At 48.8% G+C, this 26,335-nt stretch overlaps 1 protein-coding gene across 1 annotated transcript in view; it reads right to left on the bottom strand.

Moving 5' to 3' along the window:
- Positions 1-681: 681 nt before the first annotated feature.
- Positions 682-26,335, bottom strand: part of SSH2 (slingshot protein phosphatase 2) — a 64,991-nt gene continuing 39,337 nt past the window's right edge. The window contains 12 exon segments of the mRNA XM_009880225.1: positions 682-1,120; positions 1,122-2,656; positions 3,949-4,792; positions 9,115-9,315; positions 11,106-11,252; positions 12,682-12,728; positions 15,632-15,760; positions 15,879-15,972; positions 17,819-18,013; positions 19,145-19,210; positions 19,991-20,059; positions 22,323-22,444. Coding sequence (XP_009878527.1) covers positions 682-1,120; positions 1,122-2,656; positions 3,949-4,792; positions 9,115-9,315; positions 11,106-11,252; positions 12,682-12,728; positions 15,632-15,760; positions 15,879-15,972; positions 17,819-18,013; positions 19,145-19,210; positions 19,991-20,059; positions 22,323-22,444 — 3,888 coding nt within the window.

The following is a 26,335-nucleotide window of genomic DNA, read 5'->3' as shown; positions in this document are numbered from 1 at the left end:
AACGGGGGGGGGGGGCTCCGTAGGACCCCCACCAGGAGGTGAGCGTGGATCTCGGTGCCAGACTGCCCGGGGCTTTCAGAGCCCATACGTCCGGAGGATTTACCCCCACCCCCTGCGCTTCTTTCGGGGATGCACCGGCCGAACCGAGCCCAGGGGGTTTGTCCTGAAGCAGCTTTGCGAGCGATCTGCCAGCATCGTGGAGTTCCAGTTTGCAGAAATAAAAGAAAGGCCAAACAAAGGGACCTTGGCACAGCCTTCACATTTACGGGGGCTCTCACCCCAACAACTGCCCAGCACCATTTCAAGGCATGGGGAAAATTCAAGTTAGGAACTAGGATCTGGTTCTAAGCAAAACTCCACCTTGCCGAAGCAAGCCGACATCAATTTTTGCATGATAAAGGTGTTCTTTTAAAACAAACTAACCAAAAAAAAAACCAACCAACAAACCAACCACGAACATTTGAGGTTATCTGAGTTAAAAAACGTAAAAAAACCCAAACAGTCCTGCAGTCAGAGTCACACACAGAAGAACCAACCCACACCTACATGCGCCAGGAACAGTAAAATGACAATATATATAAAATTAACCAATAAAGTGCATGTTCCTTATATTACACCTGCCCCTTGCGTGAACGCAACACCACGGGTTCTCGGTAAGAAATCACAGCCGAGGGCTGGGGATCACATAGTATTGTAGAGGGGATTGGTTGTCCGCTTTTTATCATTGGTCTTTTTGAGCCTCCTCAGAGGGTGAGTTCTCCCGTGCTGCTGCCGGGGTGTGACAGCCAGACCTTGAGCCGGAGACAAGGAGTCCAGGACCTGCACCTGGAGCAGTGGAGGACCCTCCTCGGAGCTAGTCCACATCGGATCCGCGCTGGAAAACAAACTCTGCTGGCTGGAGCCGCACTCTTTGGCGTACTGAGCCAGCGGCCTCTCCACCGGCTTGCTCTGGGCAATGCACTCGGCTGTTCTGAGCTGTTCCACAAAATGCCGAGCGGGCTCTGGGGAGGAAAGGCGATGCTTTCTGCACGTGCCTTCTGAGCCCCTCTCCAACCTCCCTCCACGAAAGCTTTGACTGAGGGCAACGCAGGTGAGAAGCACCGGGTTGGCATCGGAAGACCCTCTCAGATAAGTCATCCTTGGAGAGGTCCAGGCAGTCCAGTTTGGCCAAGGATGCCGAGCGTTTCATGTGGGAGGGTGTGGTGAGCCCCGCGTGCCGGATCCGAGCCTCTATTTCCTTCGCTCGCTGCTTGACCAGCCCTGGGCTGTTGCTGCGCTCCTCCACGCTGTGGCTGCTGGAGCTGTGGGGAAGGCTGTAACACAGGAAAGAGATGTCCAGAAGGTCCATATTTTCGGCGCATTGGCTGGTGAAGCCGCTCAGCTGCCTCGAGGTGCCAGCACCCTCCCCGCAGAGAGGTTTGGGTCCGTCCCTGAACGGGAGAGTCGCGTCTCCCTCAATGCCACACGGCGTGAGCGGCTCATCGTCTGTACCCGTGCTCTGCTCAGTGACGCCTTCCAGGTGAATTACGTAGGGGAGAGAAGAGCGATCGAGGTTGGTCGAAGGTATAGCAGTCACCTGCGCAGAGGGGGAAGGAGCACCAAGGTGACCAGATAACCCACCACCTTCCTCTCTGGGGCTGCCCACAGCGAAGGCGGCCTGCTTGTGTACCGCATGCTCCGGCAGTGAGAGATTTACCAGCGTCAGAGCTCTGAGACAGGCCGGTGCCTTCTCCGAGCACAACGAAGGGTTCAAGTTTTCATCTAAAGACGGGAGGGCCGTGGCCAACCCGCCCTGCTCACAGCTTGCGTCAGGGTGCTCTGCAGACTTGACCGTGGGAGTGTATTCGATGATTTCGATTCTCTTTGGGAGGAGGGAGGGCAGGGATGGCTCCTCCGGCCCATCAAAAGAAACCACTGTCCTGCGCTCTTGTGCCGTTCCCTCCTGCCCCGGGCTGGGCTCTGCAGGCAGGGGCTCCTGCGCAGGGGAGGTGAGGGGTGCAGGCAGGTGTCTGCCTGCAGGCAGCTCTGCCCCGGGAGGCGGCAGTGGCTCCTCAACGCCTGGACCCTGCGCCTTGTCACCCTCCGGAGCCAGCTCCAGGGGCGGCTCCTCGCTCTTCCCTCGCGGCAGGAGCTCAGCAGCAGGAGAGTCGTTCCTGGAGTTCTTGCGGGTTGGTAAGACGCAGACCGGGGATGCGTGCTGGTGCTCCTGCTCCTGTCTCAAGCGCTCCTCAAACTCCAGGGTGGCTCGCCGGACGGAGCCAGGGCACCACTTGGGTTCAGGGTTGATGGAGCCACGAGGCTCTTGCTGCTCTCCCCCAGGGCTGCTTTCCTCCAGGTCTGATTTACCAGAAGATGGCTGCAGGGAGGGGGCAGCTTCTTGCTCAACATGTTCAGGGTCCTTCTCCTTTTCCTGGTGTCCAGCACAGGCTCCTTCACTCTGTTCCACCCTTTCCGATGCCCAAATCGCCTCCACTGGCAGATCATGCACCGTGTTCCTCTTTGGTGTCTGGGTGAGGTTGGCTGAACCCTCTTTCTGCTGGGCAGGTCCTGCTGCCTGGTTGATTGACTCTATCTCTGTGATAATTTCCTTCACAGAAATGGCATTTTCCGAGTGGGATCTCGTGAGATGGCTTGCGCTAGGCAGCTCGGGGACCTCCTGCAACACACAAACAGGGGAATTACAAAGTGAATCAGCTGCGCTGACACAGAGCGAACGGCAACGGCTTAAAGGAAATGGGGGTGCACATCCCCAAAGGAACACAAAGTGCACATGTCGGTGTGGGGATAGATTACAAGTGCTGCGATCACCAACGCAGAAGCATTATTGTCTTTGGGACTGCATTAAACATATTCCAGGCTGGATTTTCACCTAGACTGAGATTTAAGAACTTTCGTTTCATTGCCATGAATTCCAAGGGAAATTTAGCCATATTTTTTTTTTTTTTAATAATGAAAAGTCCAGTTAAAAAAAAAAAATCCTAATGCTGCTAAAAGTGCAGTTTTGAACTGAAAACCTGAAAGATTCTGCTCACGTATGGGAACGAGAAGTAGTACAGCATAAAGAACGCTGAAATGCTCTGGTTTCCCAGAGGAAAATGGCCAGAGAGGCTCCCCCATCCGCACAGATGCTCTTTCTGCCAAATCACTGGAGAGAGCGTTGGCCTATTATATTTGGAAGAGCCTTATTGCCTCACATGGAGATGGAAAAGATTCAAGCAATGCAGCGTGGAATTTAAATAAGACAGGCTCCCAGAAAATGATGGCCCCGGACATCATCAATCCCTGTAAGAGCCCTGGAGGGTGGAAAGCAATTATAAGAGAAAGGTACCTCCGTTCAGAGGTTACTAAATTTTCTCAGGAACATGTCTCTGCCCAGGAGAAAACTGAGCCGTGACGAGCCTGATCCCATCACCCCAGCCCCGCACAGGCTCGTTCTCTTCCTCCAGCAGTGAAAGCTCTACATCTGCCTTGATTTACTACCCCGATGCTGGTGCTTCCCAACCAGGGAAAGGTGCCAGTTTCGTCCCCTTCTTTGGCGGCTTTCTCAAGTCAGATAAATTTTCGCGCAGGTTCGGGGCGCTGGCTGGCCTCGGCTGCTCAGGGTTCAGCCGCATTAGTGGGTCAAGTCCCACCTATTTGCTCTCCTGATGCAAAACTCAAAAATAAGTTTCTCATGAGAACGGCACAGCAGGTCAGGTCAAGGTCGACTCAGCCAGTGCCCCGCCACTGCCAGCAAACAGATGTTTAAGGAAAAAGCGCAGAAAAGGGCAAATATCTAAAAGCGAAGAAAAAGGGAAGCATCTAACAATCCCTCCCCAAACGGCTACTCTGCTCAGTGAGAGCTAGGACTAGAAAATCCCCTGTCCGCAACCACCTCACAGCAAGAGAACGACCCGCAGAGAGCTTCAAGCAGCAGTTTGTAAAAAAACCCGAGCAAATTATTTTAACCTTTTGCTGTTCTTCATCTGTAGAAGAGTCGTCTGATGCCTGAGGAGAGTTTCCAGAGCTGTTCCTTCGAACATCTGCACCTCCGTCCGCAGCAGGCGGCACTTCCAGCGCAGGCACCCGGGAGACCCCATTCCTTCCACTCCCCTGCTCCTCCGTCCTGGAATGGGAGCAGGTGCGTGACCGGCTCTCCTGGGAAAGCTCCACAAATTTCTCCAAAGCACTGAAGAAATCAATCCTGTCTGTACTGAGGTCTGTCACTTCGGGCTGGGGATTCTGTTGGAGACTCAGGGAATTTTGGTTTGGGGATTGGGGAAAGTCTTTTAAGCATGAAGTGAATTCTTCCATGGGAACCAAGTGCACGTTCATATCAGGCTTAAGGGCATCTTTTTCTAAATCTTCCACTGTCAAATCAGGAAACTCTGTTATTTCCAAGGGGTGCTGGAGTTGCATTAAGGCCTCAGAAGCATGGCAGTTATCAGGGGGGACAGAGTCTACACAACACCCTGCCGTACAGCCGTTGATATTGTTCAGGTTCAGTTTGTCCTCCATCTGCTCAGCGTGGAAGTCTCGACATGTAAACTCTAGGTGGATCCTTCTCTCCTTCACACACACCTCCTCGATCATGTTGGCATCCTCTGGGAGCTGCTGCTCCCTGTCTAGCTCAGCTGAGTAGACGGGAGACATCGGCTGCTGGTTGTCATTGGTCTTCGCCTCTGAGATCTGGTCGGCCGAGGTGGTGATCTCCTTCTTGTTCAGCTCCAGCCCAGACTTGCAGATGGGCTCGTGATGGTCTGAGAGGTCACTGTCCGAGTGTGAGCGCCACAGTTTATTATGCCGCTGTTTGCTGCGGGGAAGAAAAGCAGATGAAAACATTGAATAGTATTTTCACACACCAGAGCCAGACCCACCGTGTTGTAGGAGGATGCAACCTACATGAAAACCCGTGCCAAGTTCTAGAGTCATTGACCACAACAGCAGTTTCACCTGAACAGTTCAGGGCCAAACCTGCTGCTGGAGGAGTTGATTCAATAACAAGCCACTTTCCAGCAGCTAAATCCCATTCCACTGTTCTGCTCCACACACACGTATTCCCCAGCAGTATTTTATCAGTCTGCTCAACAAATGCGGTGTTTAATTGACTGCAGAATTTGGTCCTTTCTCAGCCAGCAATACTATTCTGTTTGCTAGCAAGTGAGCAATGGGCAGAAGAGTCGGGGTCTCCAGTCCTGGATGCGAGTGGATGGTGGACACCAAATGAAATCCCGTTTCCCTTGAGGCTCCTTCTTTGAATAGCTTCGGAGATCGGTAACTGGGCTCCGGTAACCGAGGGGGTAGGGTGGGGTGGGTGGATGTGGGTGTGTGTAAAACACAGACATCCTCAACAGTCAACAAGCAGCCCAAAACACCACCTGCCTTTCACAGGAAGGAAGCTCAAGAGTTCTCCAGCTCTTGGAAAGTCCCTTTAGGAAAGGTCTAAGCAGTCACAAGGCCAAGCAACTGCTGGCAGCGGCAGTGCACCACCTTCCTTATCTCCACTTAAAAAAGAAACCAAACCCATCCCATTCCCCCGGGCTTATAGAGAGCAAAGGAGGCAACTTCTCGCAGTGAAACCACACCAGGTAGCCATGTCTGCAAGGGCTTTGCCGAGCGACCACGGCCACAGGGCTGTGCTTCCACGATTTGCCCCTAGGAGGAGAGCAGATACCACAGAAAGGTCCTCGGATCTGCAGGAGACCTTGCAAAACCTCTCCAGTCCCTTGCTAGCGTGAGCAGGCGCTCCCAGACACATTCATTGGTTGCAGTAAGTTAGTTAACAGACGCTACTGAACTAACTACAATGTACCAGTTTAATTGTGGATGCCCAACAGCTAAGGAAAATAATCCATCACAGATTTCGCTTTCTAACCCCATAATCAGCTGCAAACTTCATGTCTGGCACAGGGCAAAATCAGGTCCCTTCAGAGGAGAGGAGGGTTAAGACTAGAGACCAAAGGCATTGCTCTGGGGCGCACGTGCTCTGCCTCAAACAGGTTTTGGAGCAAAGTTTGACCCTGGCAGCAGAGCCAGGCTTGTCCGTGAGGCAGCTTGTTGCTGAGGCTCTGTATGCAATGCCAAAGATTTCTCAAGTCTCTGCTCACGTAACCTGGGGAGAAGTTGGTGATGTCTTCTGAGGGCACTTCCTACCCTGGTGCTTCTGTGCTCAAATCCAGCACTCTGAGGTGCATCCCACTTTGAAAGTCAAAATTACCCTCGCACATGAACAAACCAAACTTGCCTAGCACAGCCTTGATCTGGGAATCAAAACAGATGTCAACAACCACTGGGAGAGGTGTATTCTATTAACTTTTAATCTCACACTTCCTCCAGTCCTACAACCTGCAAGAGGTGCTAAAAGCAGGCTCAGAGAACAGGAGCCCACACCCCTTCCTAAAGCCCACAGCCACCTCTTGACACTCTTGGGCAGCATTCCTGGCGCTGGGGAGAGCAGCCCACGGCAGCCCAGGCGTCCAGTGTGCCAGGCACGCTACCAGGTCTGGGGGCAGCACCAGGGTTGGCCAGGTTGTGTCCACAGCAGCCCTGGACCAGGAGCCCTCCACACCTCCCACCATGCCGCAGCCGCTCTCCAGGCTCCCGTATAAAAATATCGCTGTTGATTCACAAGTTGCACAAGGCACAGGGGATCCCAAACACTATTTTCCTCTAACTTATCCATAACTAATAAAAGAAACAGGACTGGCTCAGCTTTTCTGTGTCTGTCACCAGAGGGAGGGGACAGTTTAACTAACCCCAGGAAGTATGACAGTCCCAAAGAGCAAAGCACGCTTCTTGTTGTGACTAAAAGCAGGCAGAGGGTTTCCATTTTACAGCTGGAAAACATATCCCAGTTGCTATAACCCCAACACAAAACCGTAACTAGATAGTGCGAGCACATGGCTGCCCTCACATACCTTCCCTCTGAAATCGGAGCAGTCACATGAGCATGAATCTGTTGTTTTTTTGTTTTTGTTTTTTTTTTTCACCTGTCCTGGAATACCACAGCAATAAACAAGGGAGCCAGAGGCCAGAGGGCAAAGCTAAATAACACAGAGAAGAAAGAGGAAAAAAAAAACCCCACAGTAGTTTGCAGCTGAGAAAGGAACCACATAAAGAGGGACCATTTCTGCAGCGGAGAGGCCATTCCTTGCTTCAGTGAAGCTTCATTTACTGCAGTTTTTTTAGTCCTACACACACAGATGTAATGCACTGCTCTTGCATTTTTTAAAGCCTCACAAGTAATCCTGTTCGTGCCATTGTATGGGAACCTGCAGAGTAGGTCAGGAGCAGTGGTGTGCTGAAGCGGGAGGGGAACCCCACTCCATATAGATGAAGGCAGCAAGAAAGATTTTCCTCCTGAAAAATAAATTACTGAAGACAGGAACAAAAAATATATTCTTAACCGAAATTTTTGTAGAGGGTGGCTTTGCAGGTGTGCCACCAGCTACCAGACTGATGGACTACCTAAACTAACTGCAGAGCTGAGGGCTTGGGGATGTGATGCACCAGCTGCTACCAGCCCAGGGCTCCTCACGGGTGATCACCAACCTGTTGCAAAGGATGTTGGCATGTTTTTCCCATCTGAAAAGCTTCTTTTCTTCTGTCCAGTCTACCCCAGCGAGATCTACTTTCCTGATCTGCTCAATGCTACATAGCAAACCACACCAGTCAGGTCACCTCTAGCTCAGAATTTAGCATTGACCTTTATTAACCGGTGCCAGCAGCATGTTTGGTGTCACACGAGGCACCAAAGGCAGGTGTGGCATCTATCTCAAAGGGTTTCAGCCCAGAAGAGCACAATTTCTTAAAATAGCTATTCCACTGTGATCTATCCTGAGACTCAATACTAACTTGGCTGCTTTTTCAGAAAGAAAGAGGGTCATTATGGCAGGCAACACTTGGGGAGCAGGGGGAGATGAAGGCAGACATGGGAAGAGGTGGAGGACAAAGACCCCGTGGGTGCACCTGACTGGGAGTAAGCTGGGACGAGCCCTCAGGTTGCAGAACGGGAAAGGGGAAGCACGCTGCAGAGACAGGAGGAGCTTATACCAGAGGTTTGGTGTAAAAATTGGGAATCCAGACCTGGCCCAGCAGCAGAGATAGCCAGACTGCTGGGAGCAGGTGGAGAGCACAGAAGGAAAGATAAGTCGTTAGCACAGAAAAAGGGAAGGGACGGCTTTGCAAGTGGGTAGGACAGACTCAAAGGGACAAAACCAAGCAAAGGACAGAGGTGAGCAGCGTGCCCTAAAGTGAGCAGGAGTAGTGCCTGAGCTGCATAAGAACAGCATGAGACAGGCACCCTTCAACAGCACCGAGAAGCAATGAAATAATTACTTTGGTCAAAACATGCTAAGAGCCACCTCCCATGGCAGGAGGCTCAGCTTGGGTAATTCTGCTTGCTTCAGATCCGCTCCCTAGCAAAGCACACCAGGATCCTAAACAAAATACCGTTATCTGGCAAAACACAGAGTATCACTACCTCCTTCCAGCTGATCACGTGAAGACATTGCTTAACACAGCTTACAAGTGGATTTCTCAGAAACATGCAATATTTATGTCTTTTTGCTAATCAGGTGATAGGCTTGGGATTACAACACACTTGTCCGTACCCAGGCCCAGCTCCAGACCAGCCTCAGGACTCCACGCAGGAATAAACACACCGCTGTTGCAACGCACAGAACATCCTGTCCCCTCCCCTAACACCGACACTTACCGAAGGGATCTAAATAAAACCAGACCAGCTGCTGAGGAGGGGCATGTTCAACAGGGAACTGCACGGCTGAGATGAAGACAAAGCGAGTTCCCTGCTAAGTGATGTTACAAGCAATAGGGACATCATTTATCCCTGCTGGAGTCTGCACAGCTCTGAATGCTGCGTTTGGATGGCAGTTCACGGGATGCTACTCTCCAAAAAGCAGCCATCCCAGAAGCCAAACAGCCTCCTAAAAGCTCTTTCTTACACCCATTTTACCAGGCTCAGCTGAGATAACCCATGAAAACAGAGCGCTATCTTTCCCAAGACAATCACAAGCTTACGTGATGCAGTGATGGAAGTTCTAATTAAAATAATGGAGTCAATCATATAAGTGTTATGCCTTAACGTGGGTAATCCTGGTCATTCCTTCCACTCACCTGGCCAGCAGGATCCCTTGGTATTCCTCCAGCTGCCGCATAAAGCTGGGGTTGGGCTTGGTGACAGTGCGCCGTTCCTTCACATAGTCGTAAGCCCTGTCCAGGTTCCAGCCGTACTCCTTCATGGCGTAGGCGATCACCGTGGACGCCGAGCGGCTCACTCCCATCTTGCAGTGCACCAGGCACTTAGAACCATTTTTTCTGAAGCGAGGGAAAGACAAAAGAGGATCATTAAATAGAAAACACGGCCTCTGAGAAGCTTAAGAAAATAGCAACTTCTTTACCAGAGCATTATCGAATATATTTTCAACACTGTGGCCACAGCTGAAGTCTGGGATGCGATCTGATAATCCAATTTACAAACTGGAGCAAGACACACAAAGAAAGTGAAGAACAAGGTCTTAATATTCTTAACAGATTTTTTTTACAACAGCGCTTCTGTAGCTTTTATTGCAAAGTCGACAAACATCAGTTGTTTGCAGAGATTATGAAGACTGCTAAAGACCAATATGGCATCCCTGAATTTAGCCCAAATGGTCCACTGGCATCAAGCAGTATTCCAAATAAAAAGGGCATCTAGCACTCAAACATGGTGTCACAGTTTAGAAACATGCCTAGAAGATACTAGGCAGTTCAGGGCAGCCTCTACCACAGAGATGTTCTTATACTGCAGACTTCTGAGGGCATATTATTTGGTTTGGCAATTGGCTGAAGACGACCAACATTGCGTTAGTCAGGTGTTTGAAACCCCAGCCAGCTCCCACCCACAGCTCTCCAGACAACGGTAGGTGCAAACCCAGATAAAAGCCCCATGGACCAAACTGGCAGAATTTTCTTGATACCACCATTTCTTAGGACTGTCTATAGGTAGCAAAACAGTCCTTCATCTTGGTACCTGTCCAAATGCAAGTGAATGGAAAAGATGGAAGCCCCCACAGCTGGAGACAGCGACCTCAAATGACGGCTGCAACGTGATGGAAGATTATTTGGCTTTAATCCATTTTTTTTCTTATTGAAGGCAAAGCAAACAGTGCCTTCGAGTGCAATGAGCTGCTGCTCTGCACGATGAGGCTGGTACAGACAGGGCCTGAACGGGCAGCCAGCACTTTGCTCCAAGGAATTAAAAAACATTTGTCTGCCGTGAAATACAAGGAGGAAGGCTACGGCCCTTCTCTGTGAACTCCGTGCGCCGGGTGGCATTGGCACGGAACAGGCTGAGAGAGAACTTGGGTTTGGCACCTTTCGTCTTCTCCTTTAAGCGCTTGGTTTTCTGGATTGCCAGCCATGTGAAGTTCCCACAGGACAAACCAGGAGGCCACAGAGCACACACAGTCACGTGCCTCGACAAGCTCAGACCTCAGCCGCTCGCCGCTGTCTCAGCCTATACCTTCATCCACACTCCTCACTCAGATGTCGGCACTGGTCGGGCTACACTGGGCTACAGCATCTTTTAGACTGCTCTAAGACCTTCTCAACTTTGCAAATCAAATTAGTCAAAACATTGAAATGCTCTGGAGCATTTCACTACAAGAAATCACTTCCAGACCGTGGGCTTTATCATACAAGCTTGCAATGCAGGGAAGAGCTTATGTTTGTGTTTGGCTCATGAGGTTTTGCTGCTTAGTTTTGTTAAACCTTGCTCGATTTGTTACTCTCCTTTCCTCCCACCAGCAACTCTGTAGTTCCATTGCATTTCCTAAGCAGAAGGCAAACTCTTAGCTCTCTAGTAGAGGAATGTTCTCCTCCAGTGTTTGCCTGGACTGCAGCTGGGCAGAAACCCCTCACCAGTCCTACCTGCTCCTTGTACAAGCACCTGCAAGAATGAAAATTTGTGGAAGACAACTCTAACACTTAGACAGAAACTACAAAATGAAAATGCTTTGATCCTAGGTAGGGAAGGAGGAAAAGTAGTTAAGAAAATCAGTAGGAAAATACAAAAGGCTTAGTATACATCTTCTACATGTGTTTTGTTCTGTTCTGAAAAGACTTACTTTGCCTTGGAGATGAATTTGTAGGTGTCATTCCAATAAGCCAAAAGATCTGTTGCTTCTTCATCATATACCCGAATATTATGGTATTCGAAGAGTCCAGGGAAGAAGTTATCTATTTCTCGAGTCACATTCAAAATATACCGCACCCTGCGTGGAAACAGACAGCGGATAAAAATGCAGAGTGTGCAGAACACAGCAAGTTCAGAGATATCACAGCTGCTACGTCACAGCCTTGCCTTGGTTTGCAAGTGGCAAAACTCAAAAGCATTTGAAGTTGCAGTCTCGAACACACCTCCTTGGAAACCAGGACTAATGCAAGGAAGCCGCAGCTAACCCAGACAAAAGGTTTTGCTGAGCAATTTAGAGCCTAGCCTCTGCTAAGAGGGCTTCCATCCACACTGGATAGAAGCTTTCTCTACAGCATGTCAGGTTACGCTCCTTGCCCACCATCTCTATTCTCAGTGTTTGCAACATTTGGGTCAAAGGAGCTCCTGCACAGACTGTTCAGTTCGTGTCTGGACACTTTCACAAAACTCCTTTGTGAATCTCTCCTCCTGCTGCACCAACCACACAGGAAGATTGAAGGCATAAGCTCGTGAGCAACACCATAGGTAAACAAAGGCATAAAATAACTATAGAAAGATGTAACAGACAATGAGCCACTCGGGAGGATTTATTTATTATCCCTAAATTTTCTGGAAAGGAAACTGCTAGATAAACCATATGGTATTTATGTGCACTACATCCAGTATTTTTAGCCCTGAGGGTTACTCCAAGATGCTTATGAACTGCGCTCATGCTGGGATATCAGACAGAACAAGAGCACCGCAAGGGAGTGCCATCCCTTTTCCCTAGCAAGTATGAGATGGCCGGCAGTCAAGTAGGACCTGTCTGACCCAAGGAAACTGCAGCAGACTGAGCTGAATGACAAGAGTCAATGTCGCCAGGCTGATTCTCTGAGGTACAGAAGTACTCTGTCAATTCAATTCAGCAGTGATTATTTTTTTTCCACTGGATTGGCACAAATAAGCCGAACTCATAAATCACCATTTAATTGCAAAATCTCGGTGCTTAGATCCACCTGGCCTAGAGAAAGGGCACTCTAAGCTTAAGCCTGAAAGGCAGAAAGAGCAGGAGAGGGAGGAACCCATCAGTGCTAAGCCCGAGAGCTACAGGACTTTACTTCCCTCTGGGCCCCACTCAAAGCAAAAAAAATGCTCTTTTACATATTTTCCTTCCTGCCGCAGTCCAGAGGTCCAGAACAACGGGCTGGAGCAGAGAGCCAACTACACAGCATCCAGTTAAGTAATTGTAGCTTTTTGCTACTTATAGCTATGAGATTACTGGCTTCCTTGGTTCACCCAGGGGATGTCAGACAAGGTCAGGGAACAAGATTCTTCTACTTTAGGGCGCCTGTTTGTGGGACACAGGGTTTGGGGGAAGAAAGAGCTTGTTCGGATCTGCAAAACCTTTAGTACAACGCAGGTTGCACATCAGGTACGGAACACAGTTTGTTGCATAGACAAGCGTTGAGGCCAGGCTCTTGCTTTTAAGCTGATGGCCTGAAGCTACTTACCCTCTGTTCTGCAAGTCTTCCAAATTGGAGGCATTCCATTCGGAGCCCTGCGGGGAAAACGTAAAGGGACACATCAGCCAGAAGGAAGGCATGGCCAGACAACTGATGAAGGGAAGGACTGACACCAGTGAACTGGAGGAGGAAGCTGGCCAGCCATGTGTTGGAGAGCAAGGGGGTCTTTTGAGTAAAGGGGTACACAGAAGAGTGGTAACAGGGCTGATGTTCAGCACCTTATCTCGCCCCATTAACTAGATCTATTCTGAGGCAACCAGCAGCTCTGCAAAGCAGGAACCCAGCACCATACGCTGGCACCTCCTGCAAACCGCTGACAAATCAACCTCAGCAAAGACAAGACCGCTCCACCCTTTCCCTGGAGGCTGCTGCCAGCTCTACCCCACAGAAGAGAGACTGCCTGCATTTAAAAACCATCCAGGTGCCGTTTATACGTGAAACACCCATCTCGCACATCAAAGGCAGCAACACCATAAGCTCAGCTGGGTTACACCTCTTCTCCCCACGTTCAAAGCCTGTGAGAGCGGAGGAATAAACACATTGAACCCTGGCTAGCTAACCCTCTTCTCTGCAGCACACGCAGGGCCTCCACGCCGCTTTGCTTCCTGCTCAAACACATGAACCCTGACTGAGGACAAAACCGCTCAAAGGCTTCCTTCTAAATGTAAGGTGCACAAGCTATCTGCTTCCCTGCCCTAAAACAGCTCCTGAACAGCAAGATGGTTCAGATGAAGGAGTAAGCGAGAGGGATGTAGGCAGCACCACCGTCACCAGAACTGCACCGCTCACAGCTGCTCCCATGGCACAGGCTTCCACGTTGCCCCAGGGCCAGGAGATGGATAGCCAGGGCGAGCCAGCCCTCGGAGCATACCCACCGCCTGCCTGACAACCCCGTCAGCCCGAGAGCGAGAACCTCCCAGTCTCGCAGAAGCAGCAGCGTCCACCCAGAGGATGGGTTGCTGCTCGCCCCAGAAAGCGTGCACAGGCTGCCCGTGTCTGAGACGGGGCAGCTCCAAGAGCTCTGACTCACAGGCAGGCACTTGTGCCCGTGACAGCACTTGCAAAAAAAAAAAAAAAAGTCCTAAGCGCTCACGGCCTGCGTCTAGATGTACACCCAGAGGAAAGGGCTGCGTTACTATTCCGGTAGCTAATGGGGACAAGTCTGTTGTCTTGTCTTGACACTTCAGGAATACAACAAACAAAAAGCAGCTGGTTCTTCCTAAACTGAACCACTCCCTAAGAGAAATCATCATAACGAGGACACCACTCAAGGGTTCGGCACAGATGGGACTCTTAAATTTTGAGCAGAATAAAGGGGCAAATGTCACATGCCATGGTAGCCCAGATATCAACAGAATCCGTTGCCTTCAGACACAGATCAGGTCAATCCCAGCAAAGTCCAGAGCTGTGCATGAGCTGGAGGACGACTACGGTGGCTCCTGCTATTCACTATCAACCAACAACTATATTTTGATCCCTGCCTTATTTACCCTAGTCAGCCAGACTTAGTTAGCTTCACGTTGCCTTTTTCTCAGCAAGGAAGAATAATTTAATTCAGGCTTGAGAACCACTAGTTTCCACAGGTATGGAGAACAATGCTGCAGTGGTGAAAGCCTTTTCTCCTGTCCACAATCACCAACATCATCATCAGGTCTCTTATTTCCTGCTTAGTTATTTTAGCACTCCCTAAGCAGGATCCCACAGGACTCTTGCCTCCACCTGGAAGGCAACAGCTCCATACCTTCCAGAGACCTCACTGTACGACTCTGCCTTGCAGTATACACGCTCCTGAATTAAGCTGGTGCCCAGCCCCAGCAGCACTGCTCCTCACCGCAGAGAGCTGCTTTGCAAATATCTCTATTGCACACATTAGCCACAGCTCTCCTCCTTGGTGCTGCCTGCAAGCCTTGTTTTAAAGGTCTTGTTCCCACTAAATGCATTCAGAGCTAAGACTCCAAGCCCTGCAGCAGACTGAGCTGCCTGTACTGCTTTTGACTAGCACCATAAGCCTCTAACAGGTCTCTCTCTCCAGAGAACACCCAGTCTGCAAGAAAAAAAAATAATAAATCCATTACATCGTAGGCGCTTTAAGTTTCCTGGCTCTACCTCAGCACAATTTCTTGGGAGCGCTGACATTAACATACACCATCCCTTCTGAGCCATGGCACTAAGCTTCAGGAGACCGGGAGAGGCTCTGTTCCTTTGGAAAGACCAGCTGGTCCAAGAGGAATGGCTTCGTTTAAAGCTGAGCCAACCTCATAGGCCAGACAGCCCAACCAAACCTGCGTCCGTTGCTTCAGGGCTGGGAAATCCAGCAGAGTGCTGACTCACCAAAAGGAGGTGCAGTAATTAGACAGGCCCCAGCAGCAATGAAAGGCAACTAAGCAAGCAAAACATTAAAGGTGAAATGTTTATGTTTCCTTAAGTGACTTATCTCCAGGATTCTTTGTTAAGCTCCTCTGTTCCTCCTGCATCAAATGAACTCAGAGCTTTCCATGTTAGAAGAGTGTCATTCCACCTCAACGTTGCACAGCCCTCCCCAACAGCTCCCCTCCCTCTTTGCTGTAGTTATGCCTTTCCCAAACACACATATCCTCCAAGAACTTGGTGTGCAGGTAGCCTGGACAGTTGAAGCTACAAAACTGCTCTTACATCAATGGAAACAGCCCTAAAAAGGAGTTAGAATTAAGACTCTTTCTCTAATGATGGGATCTACAGCTTGGGTGGCGTTGTATGGCAGTTTAGTACAGCCAAGAAGCCACGCTGCTCTTGTCCAACCGCACTTGTGTCTTGGGTCTTGCTTAAGAGTATGTGACCCCACAATCAGCCAATCTCTCCTTCAGAGCTCCTTTAAGGTCCTCCAGAGGCCCCTGGGTCAGCCAAAACACAGTGAGAAGTGTTTAGGTGTGTTTACTCTTGAATTCACCGTTAGACTTACCAAAAAGACATGATCAAATATCTGCGTGGGGCTGTCCATCTGCCCAAGGATCACTATCATTTCGTTGTCAATGAACTCTTTGAACTCCCGCAGGTTACACACCATCTGCATCTCCAGCTCTGTGCGTATCTGGGTGGGGAGAAAGAACACAAGGAAGCCATGAGAGGTTTTTGTTCTGGCCTTTTTTCATGACAAAGTCAGAGCTCTCTAGTCTGCACAACAGCGCTGCTGCTCCCTCACCACGCACCTCTTTTGACGTGATGTTCTCCAAATCTTTCTGCATCATGATCTCCCTTAACTTGGTCTTAATTAGCCGTTCCGTGCGCTCCCGCTCAGTTGGTCTATCAGAAGAAAGCAAACAGAGTCACTAGGCGGGGAAAAAAACTGGACTCATGGCACTTTTTAAACAGGTACTGTATAAACTGGATACTCTGCAGTCACACACTCGCACTACTTCCCCCGAGCACGTCCTCAGCTGGAGGGATTTCAGGTGACTGTAAAGCCCAGTTTAGATTCTCTGTTGTATACGAAAGACCAACTGAATGCTCCTAATCCATTGCAGTCATCCAGAGAACCTCTGGTATTTGGTAAAATTTAAATTGGGAAGGCTGCATTATACTCTCTGGAGCAATATCTAAGCCTCCCCCTACCTTTCTTGGAAAGGTAACAGCTCCAAAGCTCCTTACATGGAGAGATGAGGGCAGCTAAGCTTCTGCACATTCCTCCAGCCTCTGCTGCCAGGGGCCTTATCACCAGCTGCAAAAATAGCCTGACTAACACCGGGGGAAGTTGCAACAGAGCGGCAGCACAGAGCTGTTTCACCCATCGTCTTTAGAAGGGACTCAGCAGTAACATCTCACACCACCTTTCCATTTCTCTGGAAGGTTGCCACGATGGTCACTGCATAGACTCTTCTCTGGTTTACAAGTGTCCAACTGGTGGTTCACAAATAAAAATAATGAAAGTTCCTGGTCCTTTTAAGCTCACGCATTATTTCAGGACCCAATTAAGAAAACGCTGTCTAGGTGTCCCCAGGAAATCATTCAACTGCTGCCACCAGGGAAAGGGTGGGTTACCTAAAATTTAGATGTGAAAAGCTGCAAGAGAATATTAATCTGACAGCCTGCCAAAACTTTTCAGCCACCCTTTCTTGTACATTAAAAAACAATCAAGTGTGAAGACTTGTTCACAGCTGAACAACTGCTCAGCATTATTATTCACTCACTGAACTCCAACAACAGGAAATATCTGAGAGCATAAATCAACCAATGGCACTATTATTCTGGGAAAGCAGCTGGGGCCACTGAAGTCATTTCTTCTACTACAGACTGGGCAGCTAAGCCCTCACGCTTGGCACCACATCTGGATATGGACTACCTTTGAGGTTATATGGTATCAGTACCATCAGCAATTACCAATTACAGGGCTTGTAAACCTTGAATGTTGATATAGCCTATAAATTTTGCCTTTAAAAACTGTCTACTGATCTACCTCAGCCACTGGTTTGGACCATGTATCACCAGACATCCAAGCATTTAGCTGGAGACAGCTTGAGACCTATATACTGTCCTGTTCCATACTCGCAGAGCTCCTCAGAACGATGAAAAACTGAATTGCTCTTTGTCCCCACTCTTAGGCGTATCAGATGGATGCCTGTGAGGATGCTTATGAGCTCACAGTCTCAGAAGTCCATACATAAACACTTCACTTTACAGCAAAACGAACTGAGTAAGGAAAAAAAGACCATGTTACTCTAGCTATGCGCTCAGACATGCGCCAGCGCAAGAGCAAAGTGCAGAGAAACCTGCTCCTTGCAGGAGACACTAGGCCTGGAAATCAGAAGCCAAAACCAGCAAATAGAAAGGCGTAGGTACTAGAATACACCGCACCTCTCTCTCTCTAGTAACGTGGGACTTACCTGGCAGAAGCAAAGATCTGTGAGCCTAAAGCCCAAAGTAAAAACCTAGACTGAAAACAGAGGCTGGAGGAGATGCAAGGGAGCCCCAGGAGGGCTAAACTTCCAGTGCTGGTGTTTACCTAACCAGGGGTCCACTTATTATTACCTGGAACAGGAAACTTCATTAATATCTAATTAAGAGCAATCTCTTGTGAAAACTGTCTCCTCATTTGCAGACTGCAGCGCTCGACAGCCAAACACTTTGGCTCAGCAGAGCCACAGCAACTTACACATCTGTGAAGAGGGCGGGCGAGTCGGGCCGGTGGGACTGCACATCTTGCATGGCATTCCACTCGTTGACTGACGACTGGTCGGAGTTGATATGGCTCTCATAGTAACTGACCCACGTGAGGAAGAGGCTCCCTGGGTAGTAATTGTTGCTCCGTGCCACCTCACAAGCCTTATGTAAACTCTGCAGAGCAGACCTAGAAAGGGAAAAATACATGCAGGATTATAATTTCTTCCTTCAGCCTCCTCCAGGATGCTGCTTATGTCCCACCAGTTGGTACAAACCCCAGTGCCATATGCAACAGCCCCCAGCACCGAGCAGGAGGCTGTCCTGCAAGGGTGTGGATAACCACCCGCTGCAAGAACTTGCACGTCTTAACTGAAGTATGCCAAGTCAAGGCTGGAGAGCAGCGAAAGTGCCCATCATTCATAGGGCAGAGGCTCCAAAAACTGCTACAACTGCCTAAGCCATAAATAAGATGCACAGAGTTTGCGTCCACGACAGGGTGCTCTAACAGCTCATACCGCGCCATCAGCTCCCCTGCGTACAGGACAGGGACACCCAGGAATGAGACATGGAGAGCTGCACAACCAAGGGCTTAGAACTTGACTTTACTGAGGTGTTTAGGTGTCTGGCCTCTCTCACTGCACGAGGGATGTCAGAAGTTTCTTCAGCTGCTGCTGGGAAACAAATCCCCCTCTCCTATTTTTAGCTTGTTTTAAATCTTTGACTGGGATCAGAAGGATCCAGGTCAAAATCACTGGGGTGACACAGTAGCATGACACCCTGACAGGCAATGTATTTCTGCAATGCAAAGAAGCTTGAGCCAGAAATACTTTCATGGCCACTACATTCTTACATGAACCACCCTAAAAGGAAAGAAAAATGCAGGCAGCTTCTCTTTCCTTCTCGCTATCACAATGAACACGTCTCACTGGAGACAAGAGACTCCTAAAATATGCACAGCATGTATTTCCTTATTTGTGACAAATGAAAAAATAAATGTATTTCAAACACATGCTCAAAGCAATTCTGCTTTGGAGAGATTCAAAGCAGCAGCCCTTTGCAAGGAAAATTACCCTATTCCTTCCTGCCCCCAGCTGAGACGAAGGTGCGGCTGCAGGAGTGTTACAAACTCACGGCTGTACACCAGCACTCGCAGGTTTCTTTTCTTGAGTGTCAAACTTCCTTCCCAGTCTCAGAAGGAGACTTCTGGCTGCTCAAGTAGGTCTCAAGGTACCAATAATGCAAAGCAGCACCTGCTTTTTAAATGTTCAAGCAGCCAAAACACCTTGGATCACCGGGACAGATTAGAGTAAGTACTTACCACATTGCCTGCACAGAGACTGGCTTGAATATATGAACCCTGTTATCTGTCGATACGCTGAACCCTCTGCAGAGAGGAAAAAAGGCGCAGTAAAAATGTGTCCCAAAAGCAACTTTTCAGTTAATAACTGATAGTTTGTAGCACGTTAGAACAGCAAAGGAGTAGCCCTATGCATACACTGCTGAGTTCAGCTAGCGAACAGATCAAAATAGCACACTAAAAGCTCTAAGATAACTTTTGAAAGCGGCTGCTGTTTGGGAACGAAACTAAGACAGTGGGACAGTGCTGGGCTGTGCTGTTTACCTTGGCAACACAAATTCAGTGCCACAGCTGGGAGCAACAGAGTCCAGCTAAAGTGATCCTGGGGCAGCTACCAAGGAAAGAAAAGTCATTCCACGCACTGCACTGGACAGCCTTTGTAATGGCACAAACAGGAGTCTGCAAGTCAGGTGTCTATTTGGCAGAGAAACATCATTCTTATTTTATGTTCAGCCGAACGCTGCCTGCTGCAAGCGTGGTGGAGGAACACATAATAGGATCCCTTTAAGGAGCTTTCACTACACACCCACTCACCAGCAAAAGCTCCTTTACTCCAGCTTAAACACACACACAAGCCACTGTCTCAGTGTGTGTTTATTCACAGATAAGTCAATTATTGGTGTTCCCTGCCACAACCACTGTGATTTAGGGCCTTTGAGCCTACTAACCCGATACAGGTCAACAGCAGGAGGTCTGCTGGACTTGTTAAGGCTCTGCAATCATTTGAATCCTTCTCCACGTACTGAGCTGTAAGCTAACACATGGAAACTTTCTGTTACTGACCTAGAACATACAAAAGACACTCACCCATCCCCGTCCAGGTGGATCAAGGTGTCGCTCCACAGCGGCAGCACCAAGCCCATTGTACACGTGCTACTGTAGTAAGAAAGAGAAGGTCAGCCCATCCACTACAGCACCACGCTATTATTCTCATTTCACAGCAATGGTTGCAGATGTTCGCACTCGGAAACAAAACGAAAAGATCCCACTGCTGCTTCAGGGGCAAACAGAGCCAGTGTCGTTCTACAGGTGTCTGGCAAGGATCATTAATCAGATACAGGGGACTCTTTCAAGTAAGCTTAAAGTGTTAACATACACTCACAAGAAGAGCAAACAAGATTCAGAAGCAACAAGCTTTTGCGGAAGGTCAGAAGGAGCTCACAGTCTTCAGTCAGCTCAAGGCTTTCTTTACAGATTAGTCCCTCTCAGGCTCAAATGGTTTGGTTCTAGCTCTGATTTTGCAATCCACAGATTTGTTTTCTTGTTTGCCCCTCAGCCACAGCTGCTGGGAACTGGGATAGCAGGGTGACTGGCGGCACAGTAGGTTAGCAATGACAGCCTCACACCCGCTGTTGACTCCTGCCCCTTCTTCGCCCTCCCACACCTCGAGGATGGGCACAACAGCCAGCTGAGATAGACACCGCTTGGCAAACCCACTCCTCTCTCAGCTGCTTTGACCTCTTTACCCTCACAGTCACCTGCTCTCTGTAAAACCGAGCAAAAAGCCAAGTTAAAAGCAGAAGTCAAGCGACGGAAAAAAGGCAGGGGCGGGGGAACCCCAACACGACCTGCCCCAGGTCGTCGAATGAAAAAACTGAATCTCATAAAGCTGTAAAATTGGTCCAAAATCAAAGCAGCATCTTGAAGAATTGGGTTCAATTGCCTCCTGCTCTTAGGCTTCGCACTAACTGCTCTCAGATTTCCACAAGCCCTAACACCCCCCGTCGGTCTCTGCACCTCATGAAAAGTAGGGGAAGAGGGCAGGATTCGTGGCTTCAGAGGGTCAGCAGACACAAAACCCTGTAAACGCACACGCCTCGGAGCGACTGGTGCCCGGCACAAGGAGACACTGTGGCACGCAGCTATTTCTGTTGACAACATGAGATGAGCTCATGGAAAGATGTGTTTTTAAAAGGCTTCCCAAGGTGGCCAGGGTATTTTTAGTGATACTGTTAAGCAAACGCTTATCAGAGACCATAGCAACAAGTCTACATTGAGTTATAAATACCAAGTGGGCTAGGGGAGGGTGTATCAGGCTGACCATCCAGAACCCAAGTAACTCTAGCAGAAAGCTAAAATGACCCTGCTATGTTATTAGAGACCGAATACCAGCGAGCTCTCAGTTATCAAAGGTGGCTGTGCTGGTGTATCACAGCCAATAGCAAGCTCCAAGCTCACAGCAACCTGGGCAAGGACAAGTTATTCTTACCCTACTGCAAGAGCATCCTTGAGCTACAGCTGTGCACACACGCACAGAAAGGGAACCAGTGTTAGCATCAAGCTGGTCCCCCTTTTTAGCAGGCATCACTTGAGCCAAGCATCCAAATCAAGCCACTTGAAATTAAGCATGGTGGCCGTTGCGATCAGCAGGCTGTTTTGGAAGGCTATTTCTTAGCCTAACAGTTCTAAAAGATTTTCTAGTGACCCTAATTTACAAGACTTACAACCCTTTTAAAGAGTCACGGGCCTCCATGTCCTCTCCGAAGTTCCCAGTGTCCTTTTCTAAACTTGAAGCTTCTGCCCGTGAAGCTGCTGGGGGTGCTGCCTCCTGACTTACAGTCATTCCAGCAGCAAACGCTGCTTCCTAGCCACATTCTGCAACCTTTTGGAGAGGTCACCAGCAATTTAAATGGATGAAGCAAAAGCACTAAACCCTGATGACCTACTGATGTCTGGAGGAAGCACATGTTATGTAAGATATGCCATCAGCAACCCTGACGTTCCCATCAGCTCCTTTATGCCATGACCTTGGAGAGGGGCTGCCTGACAGTCACTTTCTTCTTAGCTGCTCTCCTGAACCCTGATGTCCAGCTTCTCTAATTGCAGCTTTTTCTTTCTTTGCATGCGAGTTGTTCCTGTCTCTGGCACGCAGATGCAGGGCTTAGGGACCTCACCATTCAGAGACACTTAAGGACACTTAATGTCCTCACACAAACCTCAGGCTCGGAGCTGTGCCGTTGCCTTCCATTTTCCACCTCCCTTAAAGAACTAAAAGGGGAATTTTGGGTGTCAAGGTGTTAGGCTGGAAAATCTGAAGCGGCCTATCCCCAGAAAGCAGGAACACCAGCAAACGATTTCTACACTTTACTCAACACATGGCTGAACACAAGGACTTTCCCCACCTGGACACTGTGAGTACCTGTCATTGGAAGAGAAATCCATTCCTAGAACAATGCTCTCTTCGGTGTCTTGTCTGCCATTGGTGGACACTACCACCATGTATCTGGTGCGGTTCTGGTAGGTACTTTCCAGTCTTACAGCCTAAGGAGAGGAAGAGGAGAGATCAGCAGTGCCGCCAGCAAAACACACACCATTACCTTTACAAGCCACCTTTTCATGCTGAGTGACAGGCGCAGAAGCAGTGATGCAGTTTGCACTGGTACGGATGACCCACACTTCTCAGCTGGGTAACCAGCAGAAGAGGGAGAAGCGACTTTCTCACACAATGCTTTCCTCAACAGCTGGGATGTTCCTGGTGCCTTTTGCACCCCTTGCTGCAGGCCTGCTCTGTCCCACCAAGCTTGTGTTTAACCAGCAGCCTACGAGGCTGGCTGCCACAGTCCTCCAACTGGTCCCAGCCTAGTGAACTTTGTGGAGCATTACGCATTCAGAGAGACAGACAGGCATTGAACATGCTCTTCACCTCTCAGAGGGCTTTGTCCAAAGTGCTAGGGCTTTCCTTTAAACTACTCTGTGCTACAACAGCTCCAACGAGATTCTTTCTACCACCTTCCTATGCAGCTGGACAGACAAAGCAGGATCTAATTGATATGTGGTTGCCTGCTGGTCCTTTAAATTCTTCTAGCAACTTACCCAGCAGAAGCAACCTTACTGCTTTACACCTGGCAAGAAAGATTTCCCCATAACTAAGCTGTACCCACGGTTGGATTCAGATTGCGCAGAGAAGATGAAAGTCATTGAGCCTCATTGCTCCTACCATAACCACATGTACCCCAGTACCAAAAGAGAGATCTAGCAGCGCTGGAGGATGCCTGAACTTCACCCCAGACTCCCCCAAATCAAGTACTACCGACAGCATTCAGGAAGCAGCGGTGCAGCTAAGTTGTGAGCGTCAGACCAACACTGAAGCTCCTGAAAGGCTACACTGAAGCGTAACGCTCCTCCAGAAGCCACGAGGAAGCGAGAACTGAAGTGACTCCTGCAAATCTTCTTACAGACAGGCTGCTGGTTAGTGAGGAGCCCGGGGAATGGAGCCCAGCATTTTAGGTTCTGTCTATAAACATCTGCAGTATGCAGCTTTTACTTGCAATGCTTTTTGGACTCTGTTCCAAGCCAGCTGCAGTTATTTTAGTCACAGGGTCCCAACTAGAGAAACTAGGACACCCCTAGAAAGGAAGTGTCTTAGTTATGTATAATCTTAACTCTGGACAGTCTAGTCCAAGCCCAAGATACCATCCGGCTTCAGTGTTTACCTTATTGTTAAACTGCTGCTTGAACTTTGAGCGGGGCCTACAGAGAGCAAACATGGGCAAGACGGAGCCGTCACAGCCCGGCCTTGCCCTGTGCTGCGGACAGGCACCTGCCTGCTGCGACAGGACCCAGTTCCCAAATTTCTTGTGACCCAACAGCTGAAGCTCAAAGCGGTGTTTGACATCCTTCACAAATGGAACCTGAATTCCTCCAACACCAGCAGCCCTCCCGAGCCACTGCTTGTGTAGGCACTTCTTGGTGGCACACAGCAGTTCACGGCGCAGAGTGCCCACTTTAAACAGTCATTTAATCCCTAAAAAAAAAAAAAGCTCACAAAATAACTACTGCGTGGGATCTCTCAGGAGTAGGCTGCTTTTCCCAATATACTCCTTTAGCTCTTTCTAACTTGGAGGAAGCCCCCTCTGACCTCCTCACACATCGCCTGTCCGCTAGCCAGTAAGTGTCTCCCACAAGATGTGGCAGAGTCTACAACAAAGGTTAAAACAGCTTGTGGCAGCTAAAACAGAGCTGGCTATTTCACCGCAGTGCTCTATCGCAGGAGACTATGCTGAGAGCGGCAGGAAAAGCTTCCCAGTGGCATTGCGGGAGGTGATGGGGGCGGAATAGCAAGTGCAGGCAGGAGATGGCATTGACTGCGTCTTCTAGACTTGTCCAATGGGACCGAAGACTAACAGAAACTACCCGAACGCTGATGCCAGCAGACAGACGTGATCCATACAGCAAGAGACTGTGCCCCACCCCATCTCTTTAGGATAAGTCATGCTAAAACCAGCCTTATTTTCCTTTTTGCTCCTTGAGTCACTGGGAATCCTTTGGAAACACGGAGGATCAAAGTGGTCAGGCCTTCAAGGTGTGAATTCTGCCAAAGACGGCTGTTTCTACAACTAACCACTTGTAGTAAAACAGAAAGGGTACTCTTCAACCTAGAAGAGCAAGCAATCACCAAGGTCTTGGTGGTTAAAGTCATTATCTATATTAGGAACCAAACCCCAAACAGAAACGAAGACTTGCCTAAAATGGGAGCAGGTGGACAACAGCTGCCCTGTGTCCGGGACATCCACACACCAGCTCTGTTCTGCCTCTCTTGAGGACAGTCCAGCAGCAAGAGGATTAACATAATCTAACTTACTTTGCTAAACCAATTTGGCTACCAGTAATGGGAAGTGTGGTCTTAATGCAATACCCTTTAGACCATGGCTGGACAAACAGTGGCCAAAGGTCACGTAGCTTCAAGTCACTGGGGGGGATTTTTGGAGGACCAATTAAGACCAACAGGGCATGGCTTGTTGTAGCTCTCTAGATCTGACACTTAAACCCTTAACACAAAGCAAAGGACCATGACTGGAGCAGATAATGTGTTTTGCTAAATTTACTAGAATAATAAACCAGCAAATTTGACATTCTAAACCAGCCAACCTCAAAAGTTACTACTAGTGCTCCAACACGCCCGTCAAATCACAAATTGGTCTCTAACCCTTTCATTAAGCTCCAGTTCATACACTCACCCAACTGCAGCAGCGTACCAAGTAAGTGGTCTGATGCCTTTTAAATGAAGATATTTGAAATCCCACTCAATCTAGGGAGGATGGCCTAGCTTCGGGGACGCCGATGAGATGGAAGGTTCTTTCTCAACAGCTCATCTACACAGCTCATCTACACAGAGCTATCTTTCTCCTCAATTTGGGGAGGTTATTTACAGTCTGTTCATGAACAAGATCTCTGTAGTCCTTTCAGGGCCAGCAACACTTTTCTTAGTTTTAGGCTCACCCAAACGAAAGCCAACTTTATCTTCTGCTGCATTCTTTTTTTGTCAGAAGTGTGATGTGATATTTTACCAGCCCTTATGAACAGCCCATTCCAAGAGGTAAGTTCGTATTGACCTTTCCTCTTTTTCATGCTACACGATAGTAGGTGTTTCATACAAGAACACAGTTCTCATTAGGATATTTGATTTGAAGACAAAAAAGTGCCCAACTTTCTGAAGTCTTTTACTATTGAACACATATAAGTAAACAAGTCCCCGCTCTGTTAAGCTACAGGAATACGGTCAATCAGTTTGTACACTTTTAACTCGTTCTCCTCTCCTTCTTACTGATCTTACACTGGTACCACTGCTCTAATCCTGCTCTCATGGAAGGCTAAAACACTCTGCCAATAGCTCCAACAAAAACAAGAGTTGTTCCAAATTTTAAGTGTAGGTTTATAGAGGATTAGATTCCTCTGCTGCCCTCTGAGCTGTGAAGTCTGCCCTCTGAATGACAGCAGCCAACACAAGAAGAGAATGCATTTCTCTCAGTACTGTTTATATTTCAAATCTCATTTGTATTTACTATCTTATAAGAGAGTCTATTCGCAGCTCTGCACACCCTTCGTTCGTCGAGAATCAATTAAATTCAAGTAGACTATCGAACTTAACCTCATGCAAGATTTCAGCATTCCAAATGTAGCTCTGAACAAAAGGGTTTATGTCTCAGCCCACAAAGTCCTTATTCAGCGGTTAAGGCTAATTTGTCCCAAATCACACAATGTAGCCAGTGATATTGCTGAACAATGACGTGTTCAATAGCTTCCAATGTTCTAACCCTGGCTCAGATTCCGAAAAGCGTTGAGAGCCCCCACTCCCATCACTTTCACCGAAATTTTAGTGACAGCAAGGTGTGCCTGACAAAGTTTAGGAGTAGGTCTTTTAGTTCGCTTACA

The sequence above is a fragment of the Charadrius vociferus genome, unplaced genomic scaffold (assembly GCF_000708025.1).
Source record: "Charadrius vociferus isolate BGI_N301 unplaced genomic scaffold, ASM70802v2 scaffold782, whole genome shotgun sequence".
Lineage (NCBI taxonomy): Eukaryota > Metazoa > Chordata > Aves > Charadriiformes > Charadriidae > Charadrius > Charadrius vociferus.
Note: the sequence above shows the minus strand (reverse complement) of the source record. Positions and strands in the feature narration are given on the sequence as shown.